The sequence below is a fragment of the Harpia harpyja genome, chromosome 7 (genome assembly GCF_026419915.1).
Source record: "Harpia harpyja isolate bHarHar1 chromosome 7, bHarHar1 primary haplotype, whole genome shotgun sequence".
Classification (NCBI taxonomy): Eukaryota; Metazoa; Chordata; class Aves; order Accipitriformes; family Accipitridae; genus Harpia; species Harpia harpyja.
In genome coordinates, this window is record NC_068946.1 from 38,156,994 (window position 1) to 38,175,571 (window position 18,578).

The following is an 18,578-nucleotide window of genomic DNA, read 5'->3' on the forward strand; positions in this document are numbered from 1 at the left end:
TAGTTTCTCAGAGAAAAAGACAAATTAAAATATATTTACTTTTGCAGTTTAACCCCTTAAACTGATATAGTTGATAAATAAAAGCCTTTCATAATTTCCCAGGAAACACCACCAACCCCATTTGTATACTGAGCTCACATCACATGTATCCCATGTGCCTGTAATACATTTAGAGCTATTTTAGTTGTGTCTGATCACACAGAAGAGGAGCTTCACTCATGATTTTCTTTGACTGGTAAAGACTACCACAGGTATATCGATCATACAGTTTAGTTCTTCTCATAGCATACTTGCTGGAACAAAACATGCCAACAAGAGTTTCAGCGAGGTATGTTACTATAGGAAAAATATTACTCAGATGTGTGCATGTACACATACACACACATACATGTGCTACATCTTCTAAAGTCATCTCCATCAATTTTTCAAGAGTCAATAAAAGAGTGTGCACACTTCACTGTATACTCAGTTACAACATTTTGGTGCACAATACAAAGTGCTGAGTTGAACATGATCTATTTTACAGTCTGTTATGTCTGCAGCAGTGAGCTGGAGTATGTACTTACTCACAGCCTGCTCAAGAGTCAATGTTATTAATGTAATCTTACAATCTGTATAAATTTCCACATGAGCTTTTGCCTGCCTATGCTGATTAGAAAATGAACCAAAGTAAACAAGCATGTCAGAAACAAAGCAGAAGTGACAAACCTAAGTTTTTTGTGACCTAGTTTCCTTGGAAGAAAGTTTTGACCCAGGGGAGATGCATTTCCACTTCATATTCGTAATTTTTCCCTAGTACATCCATTTTCTAGTCACTATTAACAATCTACTTTCTAAACTACAGACACAGGTTTGTTTTCATAACTGTACTGTTTCATTAAAATCCAAGCCTAAACACTTTCCTGTTGGTTCCAAAGTGTCTATTTCTCCCTTACTACATATTCTTTTCTGTTCCAGAAATGTAGTGATATTCTCTCAAAATTTTCATTTGATATTAGCAGATAAAGAAGTCCCAACAGCTTGAGTAACACTTGCTACTAATCAGTGACTACTTTCCAGCCATGACCAGAAGAGGCTATTAGGATAGATTTGAACATGAATTGCTTTCCTAATAGCTGCAATTTGCACTACTGTGTGTATAAAATAAGCCCAACTGTTACGCCTCAGTGTGTTTCTCCACAAACTTACTGGAAACATTTTTCTTGGAATAGATACTATAAGTCATGCATTCTCTACACAATTGTACAGCTGGGACACATGAAAAAATTATTATAAGACTTACTATTGATTTTAAAAGGTATGTATTTCTTCTGGCTTGAAATCAATTAATGGGGAAAAAATAATTAATTTTATCACTGTATCAACATAACTAAGTTATTCCATTCTGCTCACTAACTAATTCCATGGATGGGACAGCCTAAATCAGATCCTGGAATGGAACAGGTGGTAACAGCAGTGCACTTTCTTGCTCCTACTAATTAATCTGCAGGAAAGTTTTTGCTCAATGTTATGGGAACTGGAGAATGGCAAACCCTGGAGTCCGACTGGAAACTGCTGAGTGCAAAAAAACCCCAAATAAACAAACAAAAAAAACTAGAAAAGGACTTACTCTTCTGAACAAATGAAATAGGAATAGAGATTTACCTAAAGAACACCAAGCGTCAGTCAAATCTTATCCATGGCTCCCTTTGATATGTAACTCTCTTGATAAACCAAGAACAAAATGTCTCACAGTTTCAAGCAGTTTGCTCAAGATATTTTTAAAAAATTTTAAGGCTGAACTGTGCATGCACTTTCAATCAAACTGAAAATAAGAAGATACAGATTTACTGCATCAGAGTCAACCCAACCTTTCAGTTCATGCAGAGCTTGGTGAAATGAATACAGAACCACTTAGTGCCATCACTCACATTAAATACAATTAATGACCAAGTCTTCCTCTGTATTGTTTGCATTTAAATACAACTACCTGGAACTATGTCCAAAGCCAGACAGTAAGATTTACAAATACTTCCAGTGGCATTATCCACACAGATGGAAAACATATAATAAGTCTGGAACAGCAACAAACTCGGGGTGTATCCTCTCCATACCATGCTTTTAATCAAATCAATATTTCTGAAGTCCTGGATCAACCCCCAGTATTGAAAATGATCCTCTGTATTAGTTTGTAAGTATATGATCTTGCATATTAAACACCATCCCATTTCTATTACCCAAAGTCACCGTGTTCTTTGTGTGTGGTATCTTTATCTAATTCTACAGTAACAATACCTAATTTCTTATCATCAGCAAGTTTCATTACTACAAACCTATTTTTTGTCATTCAATAATAAAGCTATTTACTAAGACTAATTCTTCAGAAGTTAGTTGTCACTACCTTCCACACTAATAGTTTAATCTTTCAACGTGACCTGCTGCACCTCTTCAATTAGTTCCTTACCCACTAATAAAATTTTTACACTAGAATACAGTTTCATTGCTGTATCATATCAAATGCTTTACATAAAAAAAATTAGTTCCACTGGTTTTTCTTTGTCAGAAAAACAAAAATCAATTATCTGATTAAATAGCATTATTTAGTCTGACATGATACACCATTGTATTGCATTTTATCCAATTTTCCACTTAGCTCCAAGTCTACAATTATTCTTTCCTTCAAATGTTGTTCTAAGCCTTGCATAGCTCTGAAATCTATCAAGCCTGTTTGTTCCAACCATTTTTATCCTTTCTTGAATAGTGTTTCTGTGTTTGCTATAGTACAACCACCCAGCTGATAGATTCACAGTAGACGTGATTTACCATACTCATGAAATACATGTTCTTTCAACTTTCTAGGATGGAAATTATTGCACCCTCTTATTTGCACAGATAAAGCACTTTGACTCTTGCCTTTATTTTGAATTTGGTTATTTCACTGCCATCTTCTCCTTTTCTAACAGCCAGCCACCTCACATCAAATGCTGTCTGAAATTTCTTGATCCAAACTGAAAAAGATCATTTATTTTGACCAGTTCTTTCTGCATGGCAGCCCCAATCTTTGTTTTCACCTTATTTCTAAAGCTAAAGAAATTTTTACTATTAGCTATTATACTTCACTCTTCTATTTTCTGAGCTCCAAAAATACAGTTTTCTTGGCTGTTTTTTCCTGTCCTTTTTCAAGAATCTCATCTCATTTCTGTTAAACATTTTTGATTCTTTCATTCCCAAATGACAACTGGAAAGGCTGTACATACAAACAGATCAATCTAAATAAAAATTCCTTTATTTCACCTATTCCTTTCAAACTCTAACTTGATTAAATATTTATGTTAAAATTGTTATAATTTTTCAGAAACACAATTCTTCAATGATTTGCAAAGGGATTTTTTTTAGTTGAACTAAAGAAGCTGCTATTTCCCTGCTGAAAAATAACATAAGCCACAGTGATTTTTATTTTTAATCACAATAGAAGCTGATACCCTTCCTAGCAGAGGTTCTATATATTCCTCATCAGTATGAGAACACTGCAGACGATTAACTTGATTAGATTTTTCTCTCTCTGAATATTAATAAGATCATTTAGGAACACTACTACATTCATTTTAGAGCACAATCTCCATATTTTCTACATGTAGAGATCTGTATTTAGCATCTGTCTATGCCTCCTATGGACACATAAGGGAAGGGAAGGTCAGAAAATTCTGTGCCCCTCTGGGACAGCAGGAATTTGCAGTAAAATTACAGGGAAAGCTAACAGCCATATTCATGCCAAACAGCCCACATACATAGTTCCCCACAAAATCCATTCAGAAATTCCACAATTTTTATCCTACTGACACCAGAGATGTGGTCCACAGACTTCTGGACACCAGTGAGGAACACTGTCAACAAATACTGGCAGGGAAAAAGAGAATTAAGGTTCTAAGAAGAAAAATGAAGAAAGGATTGCTGGGAAAGGTAAAGTCTTAATGAAACTAAGCAAGTCATCTCCCATTTAGGTGCTCAAGGAAACAAATATTAACAAAAAAAAAGTTCTGTTCCAATATTAATTTTTTTCAGCAGAAATGCAATCTAAACAGTCTTATCACACTAATTTTGCAGAAACAAAATAATCCAGCATTGAATACTCAAAGTCTCAAAATCAACTGTTCATTGATAGTTAGAATATGTAAAAGTTTTATTGCTCCAAAAGTAATCGCATTCCTTGCTTTAATCATTTTATAATGGTAATTTTATCAGTTTCTTGAGGATTCAAACAGAATATGAAGTTTGAAAGTTTCTTAAAATGATGAGCTAAAGTATGAATAAAACCAGTAATTTTTAATTCACATATATGATATGTTTACTTTGATTTGTTTCCCTTGATATTCATTCTGACCTATATTTCATAAATCCAGATGAAAACATTTGGCTCTGGGAAACAACAAATGCTGTTGTAATACTAGCAGTCTAAGGATTAAAATTATGGTTTTATTTAAGCTTTATATCCAAAATCTGTTCCTGAGCTTGCCACAGCTTTGAAATCATTCCTCAATACAGCAGCAACCAATAGCTACAGATAATTTTTAAAAACTCATGAAAACACTCACCTTGCTGTCTCCCTCCACTCTGCGTCCTCCCCTTCACGCCAACAAATTTCATCAAGCTCAGTAAAGAGATCATGAGGAATGTGTTCCTCATCATCATCTTCTGTTCCAAGAATAAACTGCACCCTTTGTGATGGGGTATCTGGGGAAAAATAAAAATATCAAGTCCAGAACACCAATTTCTTTGCCCTGAGCAAGCAAATACCTAAAATTTCATTAGATTATCCAGTCCAGACTCTTTCATCTGTATCACTTACTGCCACACAGAAAACGTGACTATAGTTATGCTGTAAGAACATTCATACACAAACACCTTCAGACTGAGACCTCTTTATTTACTGTAGTTGTCTAGTCTGCTTAATTAAACAAACTCATCTAAAGATAGAACATGATGTACAGAAGTAGTGACTATTGGAAGCTGGAATGGTATCTCACAGAAAAAAGGCAGCACAGACAGCAGCATAGATAGAGCTGATAAAAGTCTTTTACTCCAGTGTTATAAAAACTACTTTGCCACATCATAAGTCTAAATCTACAGATCTAGCTCAGCTCAGAAAGCTGGTATACTAAATGTGCATTCTTTGTTTTACCTAGCAGGAGAAAGAAACCATAAGAAACCTCTCTAATGTCAATATACAACCGGGAACTTCAAAAAGAATACATCGCTATCTACACCTACCATCCCCTGCCCCTTCATAAACTGTTCCTACATGGTTAGGCTGTTCCAGATGAACAAGGTGTTTATCTGTCCCAACTTCCCCATTTTATTCTTCCTGTCTGTCTGCCCTTTACATTCCTCTTACCAGTTATTTTTCTTCATAACTTTTCAGTGCAGACCACTAAATATATTTTGGAGACATAGTATTCTTTTTTTGTATCACTCAGAAAATTTCCAGAACCCACAGAGCACCTTAACCTATGTGTATATTCAGTGTTCATAGCTCAAATGTTGTTAAGTCTTAAAAAAAAAAAAAAAAACTATTTGCTTATTTAAATGTAAATCTCAAATGAACAAACTCTAGATGAAATCCAGTGTCTCTAGAAATACATAGTTATTTCTTCTGCTAATGTATTTTAGATTTCTGAGAGAAACCAAAAGTCCGTTGTGAGAGCTGATAGGGGCCAGGCTGCCAGTCAACTGAACAATTGATTATCCAGCAGAACAGTTCAGCGATTCCTTAACACTGTCTAAATGAAGGTCTGTTCTACAACCATATTTGTAAAACAAGGTACAGTATTTTCCATCTAGCAGTGTACAGCATCACTGCATACGATCGTCAAGCTCTCTGAATTTTGGAAAAACTGAGATTATAGTACTCATTGAATGCTAGTTAAAGAGCAAATACAGCACTGATCAAAAATAATTAAATGGGCCACTGATACAGGAGATTAAATTCAGCAGTAAATATACCTTTTTGGTAGTAAACTTGCCAAAGCAATGAAACACAAACAATACATGACAGTTTTCACCTGAGGTCTATTTGCTTAAACAGAGTGTAGAGATGTAGTATGGTCAAGCCTACTTACTCCTTCACAAAGCAAGGAAATGAAACCCAGGAAGAAATACAGGGGTGGAAGGAGAGAGACATGGGCTCAGGTACTGCTAAGCTCTAGAGAATGGAACTGCAAGGGGACAGAAATTACTTTTGGTAAATCATTAAAGAACTGCAACAACCTCTTCCACTTCACCCTTTCTTTTATTATTCTTCTCACTGTTCAGTCCTCTTTTTTAAGACCATTTCAACCTCTATTCTAGACCCCCTTCCAGCCTCTCTCTACCTATTTTTTTTTTTTTTAATTCTTTATGTTCCTCATATCCACATGTTGGTACATTCTAGAGAAGGATGGAGTAAATACAAACATCAAGATTTAATCTGAGACTAGAAAGTACATTCCAGTCAAGAAGTGTGCAACTAGTTAAGACTATTTCCCAGAAGGACAAAATTCAGCAAGATATGAACTTGCAAATGACAAGTGCACATGTCTAGTGACAGAACATGGAAAACAAGCTACTTTGGTAGAGAGTTGGACTGCAGTAAGGATCTGAGAATAAGCATTGCCAGGAACATCCTGTACTCTTGATAAAATCAGCACTAGAACTGATTTACAGCAACAGCTACTGTTAAGTAATAAATGAGTATCTTTGCACAGCAGAGCTGCAGTTTTATGACAGTTATGATACTCATGCAAATGCACGCTTTCAGCGCTGGAAGGAAAACAGAGGATCAGAAATCTCTTGAAGTCAGCTGAGTAGTAACAAGGAAACACCTTACTGCTGTGATTTGCTCTTACTGGGTCTTCTGTGTAACATACAGCTACTTGACTGACAACAGTGAAGAATCTATATAAAAGACAAAATATACACTAAATTCTCTTCTTCCTTGTTAACACACCAGTAAAACTAGCTGCTAGATTCTGGCTATCTTTCTTTGCTGCTGTAATTTGTATTGGTGTCTGAAACCTGCAAACCACAGATTGATTTTCAGATACCAAGCTAGAAACTGGGAAAACAAAAAGTTATTGTTTGCTTTATAGTACAATAATTTTATTTCAAGGACAAAACTCTGGGAGAATTAAACAATAAGAACACAACAAAATAAAAAAAAAAATCAGATCTGTTGGTTCTACTTATAAAAACTGAGTTAACAGGATTACTCATGTGAGCAATGCCAGATGGATTTGGCTCTTATTCATAGGAGTAATAAATACCAAATATGTCATCAATGTGTTATATGGAAAATGAGTAATATGCGATTCAAAAACAGTATGAAAGAATACTTCAATTGCTGACTGTCAAACTGTGGGAACTTAATCCTCAGTGTAGAAGCATATTTGCAAACTAGGACACACAATGTTTTTTGAAGTCTAGGAAAACAGAAATTGGCTTGAATATTATCTCTGTCTATCCCTACTTCAAGTAGTACAGCCAGCATAAAAAAAGAAATCCTTCATATTACTATTGCTATTTTTAAAAAGTAATGAAAGTAATCTAGATTAAGCTAAAAAAATTAAATGAATGGGACTAATTGGTTACATTAGTATTTCTATCACTGCTGTTGTTTTATATCAGAGCACAGAGATATTAGAAGCAACGTGAATTTAAAGTTCCAAAATAAGCAGCTGATGATTCTCCCAAGAAAATGGCTCATCACCAGTTCAGGAAATCCTCCAGGACCAGCTGGGACTGGGAAGAAAGTCTGGTACAGGAAAGGAGCAGGAGTACCATCCACAACCACCCATGCTTGGCTAATGAGTCATCTCAGTCAGGAAAAGTTGAAGCAGCTTTCTGTTTGCTGTGGCTCCACCAGCCCATGGGAGCCTCCTGCCAGACTTTGTGTTATACCTGGGTTTCTCTGAGCTTCTGCTCACATCATCTGTGCAGCCCTCACACAGACATCCAAACTACCTCTGACGCCTCAAATTCATTGCATGCATGGAAAACCTGAGTATTCCAAGTTTAAAAATCTGTAGAACTCCACTGCACTGTTAAAAGGGTAAAAATTAAGACCTAGTGCATACACTATTGTTGAAAGCACAAATTCACACTGGGATTCAGTGCTGCAGAAAGTAACCCTGCAGCAACCCAACATACTGCTCACTACTACAACTCTTTGTAAAGTCATTAACATCCCTAAAACAAAAGCAAGATATGGGCATAGACATGCCAAAGCAGCAGTACTGAAAGCCAGAACTGCTAATAACCTAATTCCCAGAGGGCAACCTGAAGAGCTGCCCCCTTGAACAGCGCTGAGTGCAGGCAGGTGGGAATGGTGGCCTACATCACCATCCCACTTTGCAAAACACATGTAGGAAAGAACCGTAACTGGCACTTCCCCCATTTAAAATGTCCCTAAGTGCAACCACAATTCTGGGTCAGGACTGCTCCCTCTTGCCTAAGGGAACAAGGTGAAATCAAGAGTTGGGCTGGGGTAAGAAAGCAGGATCATTCAGTCCCTCCACATAAATTCAGCCCAGCAAACAACCTGCTCCACTGCATATCCAGAGTGATCCACATCTCCTCCTCAGTGCATGCCACGATTTCTCCTGAAACAAACTGCCCTGCCATCAGGCAGAATAGCAGGCAATCTGTCCAAGCCACACCTCAAGCAAAAATACAGCCTTGGGTAGGTATAAAATGTATCCAGATTCTGTCCTCTGCTCTTGATAAACTCTAGAAAGACTGCAAAGATGTATTTCTGGTAACACTCTATTAGCTCAATTGTCAGAACAGGTTTCTGTATTTCTAAGCCTGTTAAGAACCTGCATTTAAGGGTAGTAAGAGTAGACTAATACTTCTTATTGGGGTCAGTAGATGTAGGGGTGAAAAATTACTTTTTCTACATTAGAAAACATGCTAAACATTAAAATAAAATTTACATTACAGAAGTTCACATAAGATTGCAAACATCATAGACAAGATTTAATCCATGCCTCATGCTCTTGTACATTCACATTAAAGTAACAATAAATATACAAACTTTTTTTTTATTGCTCACTGCACAGGACAGGCTGCAGACAGGGTGTGATGTAACACAGTTTACATCTGTAACAACTCCTTTCAAGCAAAGGGGAAATGGTGTGAAAAATTCACAGGATCACAGAAGAGAAAGGATCATTTCACACAGAGACAAACATTCATCAGCCTCTTGCTTGCACTCACCAAGAAGGGGTGGATGGGGGCTCCCCCGACACCTCCTTCCTGTGCAGATTGGACTTTGCCCTTCAGCTCAGCAACCAGTAAAGGTAGGGATCATAAATTACTTTTTTTTTAATTAGAAAACATGGTAAAAATTAAAACAAAATTTAAATTACTGAAGTCCACATAAAACAGTAAATGGCCATACAGCACACTTCTGAAAATCTCTCCACAGACCTTAGAAACCATGTGTTAGGTTGGGAGAAAGTATTCCCTTGCTAGCTCCTCTGGCACTTTATGCCTATATGTATAATCTTGTTTTCAGGAAGTTCTCTCTGCGTTTTCTTCACATGAATTGTTTTCATCACCTCAGGGCTATGACAAATAATCTTATCTTTTGGATCTGACAACATAGACAATTCCCAAGCTTCAATTCTCTTCTTTTTGTTAGACTCTTAAAACTGCAGTTATGATACATTATTTTAATCCAGATTTGCTGCAATCTGTTCCACAGCTGCCCAGAGATTCAAATTTCCAAGTTCATCCTTCAGCAGACAAAGTCAATAGTTAAGGGTAGAAGAATTCTCTTAACAGCCATACTCTTTACAAAAAATTAGATTTGCCCCATTAATACCCCTTCAAGGTTTGAGGTTAGCTACCAAATAGTCAGCTGAGTCCTTTCATTATACTTTCTTCAAGCCCCTCTAGTAACCAAGAAAAGTCCCCCTTTGCAATTCACTTTTTCGCTTGCGTTACCTTTGGAGAGCCTTTCCTGAACCGTGCGTACAGTCCTCTGTTAGGCTCACCTCCAGGGCTGCTCAGCTTCCCTTGCCACATCCAATATCATGAATTACAAATTTAAGCCTCTTTTAAAAGTAGAGATTATTAAAGCCAGATTTCTTAAAAGAACCAACCAACCTTGCACAAGCCCACAGTATCTAGTCCTAGAAGACACCACAGGGGGCTGAAATCAAACCCCAGTCCTCACAGCTGTATTCACTTCACCCTCACAAAACCTGGCCTTAAAGACACCCTGCTGAGAGCTAAAGTCTTCCTATTCTACCCCATTTTAAAACAGAAACATAAATATCTTTAAATCATTAATTGCAAGTACAAGAGAGCCGTTTCACTGGTTACAGGCAAAAAACAGACATCAAAAAACCACTGAAAATTGCCACTAAAATCCACGTGCATACCAAGCAAGTGCAACCCTCCCAGACAAAGGGAAATCTGCACAGACTTTCAGTGCCACCATGACCCACAGCGCTGATGGAGCAGTCCCAGCCAGCTTGTGGCCCTGCAGCCCACCAGGGCTGGCACCCATCGCCCTCCCAGTAAACAGCACCAAGGAGCTGCTCTAGGCTAGAAACAGCTTTTTGGTCAAATGATGTTTAATTTGCATCAATTCCCTAATTTAACTCACAGAGCAGCCACAATACTTGCCCCACAAGAAAAGCTGGGGAGGAGAGGAGCTTAAAGCAGGCATGAAACTGGAGCCTAAATTACAACAGCAGCATTTCAGCTGGGAACAGTAAATCTCTTCAATAAAGCAAACAGCATTACTGCATTTTTAATTAGAGTAGATAATTTCACTGGATTTCTCCTTTTCTTCCAAAAAATTATGAGGCAAGGTGGTGGAAATCTAGATCTTAAAATCACTTCATTTACAATTTTTACTACCCAAAAAAGCCTTTCCATGAGCAAGCCATGTAATCTGCAAATTATGCAGTTCAAAGGCACATCATCACAGCAAAATGGAAACATCTTGTACAACCTCATCTCATCAAGAGACAACAGACAGACAGCGAGAATCAGGTGTGGGGAAAACAAAAATAAAACTTGAGTAACTGATCTGTGCCCCCACAGGACAGGACTCCTTTTTATTCCACTAACTACATATTCTACATATTATTTGCGTACAAGCGCTGAATCTGCACACTGAGAATACTCGGGTTATTTTTGAAAAGTGACAGTAGGAGATCAAAAAAAAAAAAGCTTATGAGCTGCCGTCAGAACGTTCTAAAGAATCTATTCTCTGCAAAAACTTTCCCACAGAAAGTAGCTGGTACAGCTTTCCCAGCCAGGATTCAAAGGGATTACCAGGAAGCTTCCAGCCATGGGTATTACATTGAATACAGGTGTTTTCTAGCGATGTTGATACAAAGACGACTGTTTAAGAAATTGTTTTTCACCAGGTAGGAACCAAGTGGCACCTGTCCACTCTGAGTGGGGCCTGCACAGCCCCACAGCGCTACGTGCACCACGCAGCTCCCTGAAGCAGTGATAGCAGAGCAAGATCTGTGCCTAATGGCACTTCACAGATGAAATAATAAATTGTACAGTTACAAATTATGACAAAAAAATAATGCTTCATCCCATGCTTGGTTAACTGAGCAGTCTGGAGCACTTCATGTCTGAATATTTCAGGCCTTTACTTGTTCCAGCATCTCTATTATTCAGTCGTTGCATCTTTGGCTTTTATTATACCTCCTTTTACTGCACTGCTTCAAAACAGTGCTAATTTATTCTCTTGTATCATAAAAATCCTAATGCATTTTTCTGACTTACTTCAAAGCATTGGTTTCTATCAGCTGGTCTCGCAGTGCTTATTTTCTCTATCTTTCTTTTTGCACCTGCTAGTTGTAATGTTTTTTCTTTCCTCTCCTCCCTCCCAGTTCCTAAGAATACAGCCTCCTACTATTCAGCAGAAATGGGTTAAAAGGTGTCTATAGAGAGAGGGAGCTAAGCATTTCTGCACGTTCGATTCAATCAGAATGATTCATAAATTAAGGGACTATTTTGGATCTGCTCTCTTAGGTAGCACAGTCCCTCATATTGAGTTATGCATGAAGAGTAGGAAGTGCATTTGTCTTCCTTGCAACTTCCTTCAGCCTCTGGGTACTGTTATAACCTTGTGGTCATGGGGAATAAGAGCTATTGATGTTTAGTGGATTCAGATTTATTGCGGGAAGTATCTGTTGCTCCCTCTGTGTAAATAAAGCATAGAAAAACTATGCTTATATTCTCTCTAAAAGGCAATGCTTCTCCCCAGGCAGCACAACAACCTGTCTGAAACTCCTGTAAGGAAAATCCATAGTAAAAGCGAGGATATGGATATAGACTACAATTAATCCCTGTATAATTTTGCCTGCTTGCTCTGACTGTGCTTAACCCCTCCATCACTGTACAATTTCCAGATTTGCCTTCATAAGCAAATCCCTTTCACTGTTGCCTATGGGATGCCACATTTCTGCCTGGATGGACAGATGTCAAAGCTCAGTCAAAGTTTGGTTCTCTGGCCAAACTTCCAGGAGTCAGATAGCCAAGGGGAAAAATCCTCAAAGTTTATAACTTAGATATTATTTCAGGGTGGAAAAATTGGATATTTCCAGATTTTTCTGAATGTTTGGTAGTTCTGTCTTTGGCTCCTTTCAATCGTTATCACCCAGGCATTCTGAAGAGTATCTTTAGCATTCTGGATCCAGAGAAGACTTGCATGTTTCTGGCCTATATCTTGTCTGTCCTGGGCTTTATAAAAGTAATAGTTTATGTGACATGACCTACACACCCTTTAATTGGTAGTTATAATACCTTTACAAGTGAAAATGTGACTTACAAAAGTGCAGTCCTGCACTTAGGTCAAACAAGTACACCTGTAGACAAGTGCTGGGAACGCCAAATGCACTTCAAAACTATCTTTTTCACATTGCTGCTATTCTACTCTTGGAGCTCTCTTAAACATAGGCTGATTTTCACTTAACACAGAATTGTGTTGAACAGTGCATTTTATTTTATGTACAACTATCAAAGGCTATTAAGGACAGCTTCAGCCAGTTAATTTCTTTTTTTTTTTACTTGCGACATCAGGAAGGATACAAGCCTAGGTCTCCAGAAGTTGAAAGAACAGAGCTAAGTTCTCAACCCAAATGCGTCACATACTGGCACTTAAATAAAACCAGATGACTCAACAGAAGACACTGCTTCATAGTTTAAGATAACTCACTTCTTGGCTAAAGTAACTTTCAATTGTTTCTTTTTAATCTGACATTATATGTATATATGCATATTCTTTTTGAAAACTACTTTAATAATTTATGAACTTTGTTGTTTTCCAAGAAACTGGTTTCAATATAGTATTGGGTCTTCATACATTTGAAATTCATTCCAGACAGAACCACCACAGCCAATTTTTTCTTCACTGTTCAGTCTTCAAAACATAACTCATATCTAGTAAGTTTGAAAAAGTCTTGACTTTGTTTCATTCTCAGTATAATTCGTTGTGAAAGATTTGAGTATTTCAAGCTCTTTACAATATACTTAACCATCAGCACTTATAATCTACTTGCTCCAAAGCTTTTTACATACATAATACAAACCTCGGATTAAAAGAAAGTCTTATAATTACTATTCTGTAACCTGAAATTACATTGGCAGATTTCCCTCATGATTCAAATACATTCTTCTGTTGCATACTGACGAATTGTTTTCTGTACATGCTTCCACTGTATTTTCAACTTACTACAGCCTTAGACATTACAGCACATGTGCTTTTTATTTTTGAACAGCAAATAATAGTCTCATGTGTTTTGAGACAAAGCTTGACTAATTTATTCATAGCTACCTTTTTCTGTTCTCTGTAATGTTTTTTAATTTAAAATTTTGAGAATCTTAGGAGTTCTGTATCAGGTTTGTTTACTGAAAGGTATTTTTTTGTGTTTGCTCTCAAGTCCTCAGTTAGCTAACTCATCTCACAATGGCACACTACAGGGTCATGTAAGGAAAAAGGCAAACATGATCTGGATCGCAGTTCATATCTGATAAAACACTACAGCTTCAGTAACGTCAACATTATTACAAAATTAATTGCAAAGAACCACAACTCCTCTATGCTACGTAGCTGGTGCCATAAAGCACTTACCCCCTCTCAGCGGTGGTGGCAGTCTACCTTTACGAGAACACTTACTGACAGTCTCCTACAGTGGTAGAAATTACAGAGACTTCTCCTGTATTGACTACCACTGGCTGCTACCCTTCATCAGAGGAACAAATCTTGGCTCTCCAGCAGAGACTGAAGAGGCTCTGGGGGGTTCTCCAAAACCCCACTGCTAATTGTGTCCAAGCCGTAACAGGACAGAATATGCATAATCATAGTGATGTTTATTATTAAAATATCTATGCCAAAAAATTATCTTACCAAAAGGAGGAGACTCTCTCCCATCTTCTAATCCTGAATCTCGCTCTCTGTCTCTCTTTCTGTGTTTATGTCCACGGTGCCTATGGCGTCGGTGACTTTTTCTTCCACCCAGTGGCACGTGAACTCCAATGAACAATGTTCGATGGCCTATAGGTAAAAAAAGTTACCTTTTAAAAAGGAGCTGTGGCAACATAGTAACTATATTAATAACCATAACAGCATTAATGATATAATAATTATTATAATTGTGTAATTGTATAATATTGATTAGTCTAAATGTTAACAGTTGTAACATTATTGATTACAATAACAATGATGTAACATCACAGATATACAACCCCTTGATACAGGACAAAATCCCATTATTGAAGTCTTTATGATCGAGTGCCAGGTTTTTTTTTTTTTCCCTTCAAATTTGCATCTCTGTGTGTGAACTTTCATTAATGCCAGACAGGCGTTCTGTAAAATGTCTTCCAAAACAGTAACACGAAGAGACACATGGATCTCTCTGCATTGAACATTTGGTAAGTTGCTGTTTGCTTTGTGTGTACAGGAACTTTACAAAACTCATTGCTGTTTATGAGACAAACCTTGACAGAATTCTTGTCGGAAATTCACTGAAGGGAAAAGAAAAAAAAGAGATCGCAAAAACAATAAAACACAATGGAAGCTAGACTGCAAAATCCCTGTACAACTTTATGTGCTCACATCATAAATACACTGCTGGTAGCTTAGGGTGCTTTCATTTCTTCTATTTATTTTTTAAAATATGTAAGAAGGTACACATTGCCATGCCTGCCACCATCTTTGAGCCTGAGGAATTTTATGTTGCTGATCAAGCGCAAAAGATTTAGCTCTCTTAGCTATGTGGGCTAACAGGATCAGAGCACAGTAAGGCATTTAGAAGGGGGAGAGCACAGGAGGAAATATGCAGAAAGTACCACAAAACACAACAAATGGGAAAGTAATCATGACTCACTACAGGCAGGTCTCCTACATTTATTCAGCAGAAAGACACAGGCTAGATTACTCATCTCAAATAACATTTATTTTCTCCTTGAAATGAGCATAACACAGCTAGTGGATAACTGCTGCTTTGCTGTAATCATTCAGCAGTGTCAATCATCTGAAAAAGGTCAAGAACACTAAGCTAAGGTAGCACGTGATCTCTAATCCCATGGAGACTCCAGTGGGGGCAGAAAACACAGCAAGGCAGCATTTGTCACAATACATCAAAGAAATTCAAGGCTGACAGGCATTCTCTGTAGAGGCAGAGCTAAAAAAGCTGGAGAAAAGGCTCTGGACACCAAGCTAGTTAATTCCTCAACTTTGATTCATCTAGAGGAGACTAGAAAGCCGAGGCATCAATTCTGGGGAGACTATTCTTGTAGAGTCAGGAGATTTTTCTGAAGCAAACACCACAAGTTGAAAATTTTATTTATTTATTTATTAGCTACCTCTTTCTTCTTGCTTATTACATTTAATCCAAGAAATGATTTAAAGAGAACTGCTGCCTTTGGTGTATTTCAAATGTATTGCAATCAGTGGTGCATGAAACAAGGAAAAATGTATTCCATAGAAAGAACTCATTAAAAAGATACTGAAGGAACAGCAGTAATGTAGTACTCAACACTTCCCTTCCCCCTTCCTTGGGTAGAAAAAAAACCAAAACAACATTTTGAAAGGAATGGAGTTACCCTTCCTAAGACTTTAATAATTTCCAGAGGTGCAAATAGATGGCTTTTTTAATTTAGTAATTTAATTCATACCTGCTGCTTTGTGATAGAAGTGGGTATGCTTATCCTAGTTTTGTGCCACTTCAATGCTCAGGTTGTACCTGCATCAGGAAATGGAGATTCAGGTTCACACTTCAATTAATTTCCAGGGCTGAATCCAGGACTTAAGTCCAGACTGTTCTTTATTCAGTAAACCAGGAAATGGGCCCTAAAATGCCAGAACATTCATGTGTGTCTGAATACCACAATTCTCCCTATACAGACAGAATTAGTTCACACTGAAAAGAAAACAGGAACCTGGAAACTGAAATGGATAAGCAAGAAAAAGCAAAATGGATTTTATTCCTTCTGTGTGAACCTACTGAGGCCAACAGAGTTCTACCAAGGCATAATTTCAATAAACAGAGAGAGTAACCTAGGTCCTTGTAACAAGGTTCAGGCAAATAAGAGGAAAGAAGAGAAATTGACAGGGGAAAAGGAATAGATTTCTATAGAAAAATGATAGAGCAAAATGCAAAAGTAAAAAATCTGAAAGAGTTAAGAAGTTCTGGTTTATTAAAAGACCATAACTGTAGAGCAAAAAAAGACCAGCTGGGAACAAAAGAAAAATTAATGAATTCTAAATTGCTGGCAAAATGACAGTGAATGATAGAAACGGGGAAAAAAAAATAGGAAAGACAAAAGAAATCCAATGACTAAAATGACCTTACTTCAAGTAACCTTTTGATGGTGAAGAATATAAACTAGTGCCTGGAATGTAAGGTCCTTTTTCCTGTACAAGTCGACTGAGACATTACTAAAGAAGAGTTTCCAGTGAGCTCTGTAAACTTCCCAAGCCCAGAATGCCAAGCAGAAGGCTCCCCTGCAGTCTCCAGGACAGAGCAGGGCAGAAACACCATGCTTTCTGTGACAGACAATTTCTTGCTGCCTTACTCTGGAGAGGACCATCCACGCCTGTTCCAATGAAGCTCTTCAACAGATTTTTTTTTCCCCTACAGACTTGCATTATTTGAATGTGAGAATAATTTGAAGACGAGAATAAACAAGAACTCTGCTTAATATAAAACTTCTAACAGAAATACCAAATGAGCCTTTAAGCCACAATTCTAAAACAAGGATTTTTCCAAAACAACTTTTTTCCAAAAATTCTACATTTCAAGAGGATCTAAAGAGGATTTGCTTTTATTCCCATTGCCATAAGCAAGTCCCAAGAATCACCTAGGCTCTGTCATTTTAATGTTGTGCACAAAAGCAGTTACTAGAAGATTTCTGTCCCAGCATAACATGAATCCAGGTTGCGGATAGCTCCTGAACATCACTGACACCAGTTCCAAGTGACACCAATGGAAGCATATTTCCTCCCCCAAAACGCAAAATTGGGTAAAGAAGACCTTTTCTTCTAACAGCCATTTTTATACCTTCAGCACCTATATTTACTATATGGGTTAAACTGACTAAATTCTCCAAAGAAAGATCATCTATAATTTCAATTTGGCTGAAGTCAATTGCAGGACATCCAATAGGATTCAGATTTGTTCCTTATAATTTATAACTAATTGTATAAGGGCATTTCTTTCATTTAAGAGCTTTTTGTGTGTGTTTTATTATTTACTTCATCAGGATGCCATCTAAAAATGCCTAAATATTGCTTAAATGTTGTAAAATAATCCTGCTCTGCTGTACATTTGCACAGCACCTAGCTTAATTAGTTCATATTTTCTCATTCTTTTGGCAAGGTTACAAAGGCACTGCAGCGTGGGAGATAGTAACAACTGTACGTTACATCAGGGTACATACTGTCAACATCAGGTACAACCTAAGAACCATTCTCACACAGAATTTATACACGGTTTTAAGAGGTGAGCATAACAAACAATGGATTTATAACTCTTTAAAGCCAAGTCTTCAAAAATACTATGCTGGGCATCACTTTTGGACAATTTTATCACCTACGCTGCACACCATGTGCTGTAGAGTCCCATCACCCGAGAAAGGGCTAAAGTTGTTAGCCAAAAATCTACAAATGGATTAATGTTTTGCGTTTCATTGCATGTTTACAAAACAGGTTTTTTCAGTTGTATTTTTCCAATGCTTGTGTTTTCTTCCAAAAAATGTTAACAGCTGAAGTGGTCAATTACAGTTTATTTTATTATTACTGTATTCAGTCAGTTTGGTTTGCTTCTCCCCTCTTCCAAGGAACTGTCCTATAATGGGAAAAATCATACTTGAAACATTTCTTTATTCTGTACCTCTCAGCCAAGGACTATGGTGGGTATGTTGAAAGATATTTTGTGCATGCATGCACAGTGAGCCACACGTAATCAGGTCCATGGAAACATATACAGATGAAATGCACTCAGGTACACACATGCAGATTTGTAGTTCTAGACACCCTTAAGAGTTTGGCTTATTGTACATTCTCAGAAAAAAATTTACATCTAATA

General features: G+C 37.3%; 1 protein-coding gene across 8 annotated transcripts in view; it reads right to left on the reverse strand.

Annotated features, from left to right (window-relative positions):
• SLC4A10 (solute carrier family 4 member 10) overlaps positions 1–18,578 on the reverse strand; it is a 165,051-nt gene that overhangs the window by 74,242 nt on the left and 72,231 nt on the right. For all 8 annotated transcript variants that reach the window (XM_052791621.1, XM_052791623.1, XM_052791620.1 and 5 more), the window contains 2 exons: positions 14,399–14,545; positions 4,572–4,710 (listed from right to left, as the gene is read on the reverse strand). In XM_052791621.1, coding sequence (XP_052647581.1) covers positions 4,572–4,710; positions 14,399–14,545 — 286 coding nt within the window. The remainder of the gene's footprint in view (positions 1–4,571; positions 4,711–14,398; positions 14,546–18,578) is intronic.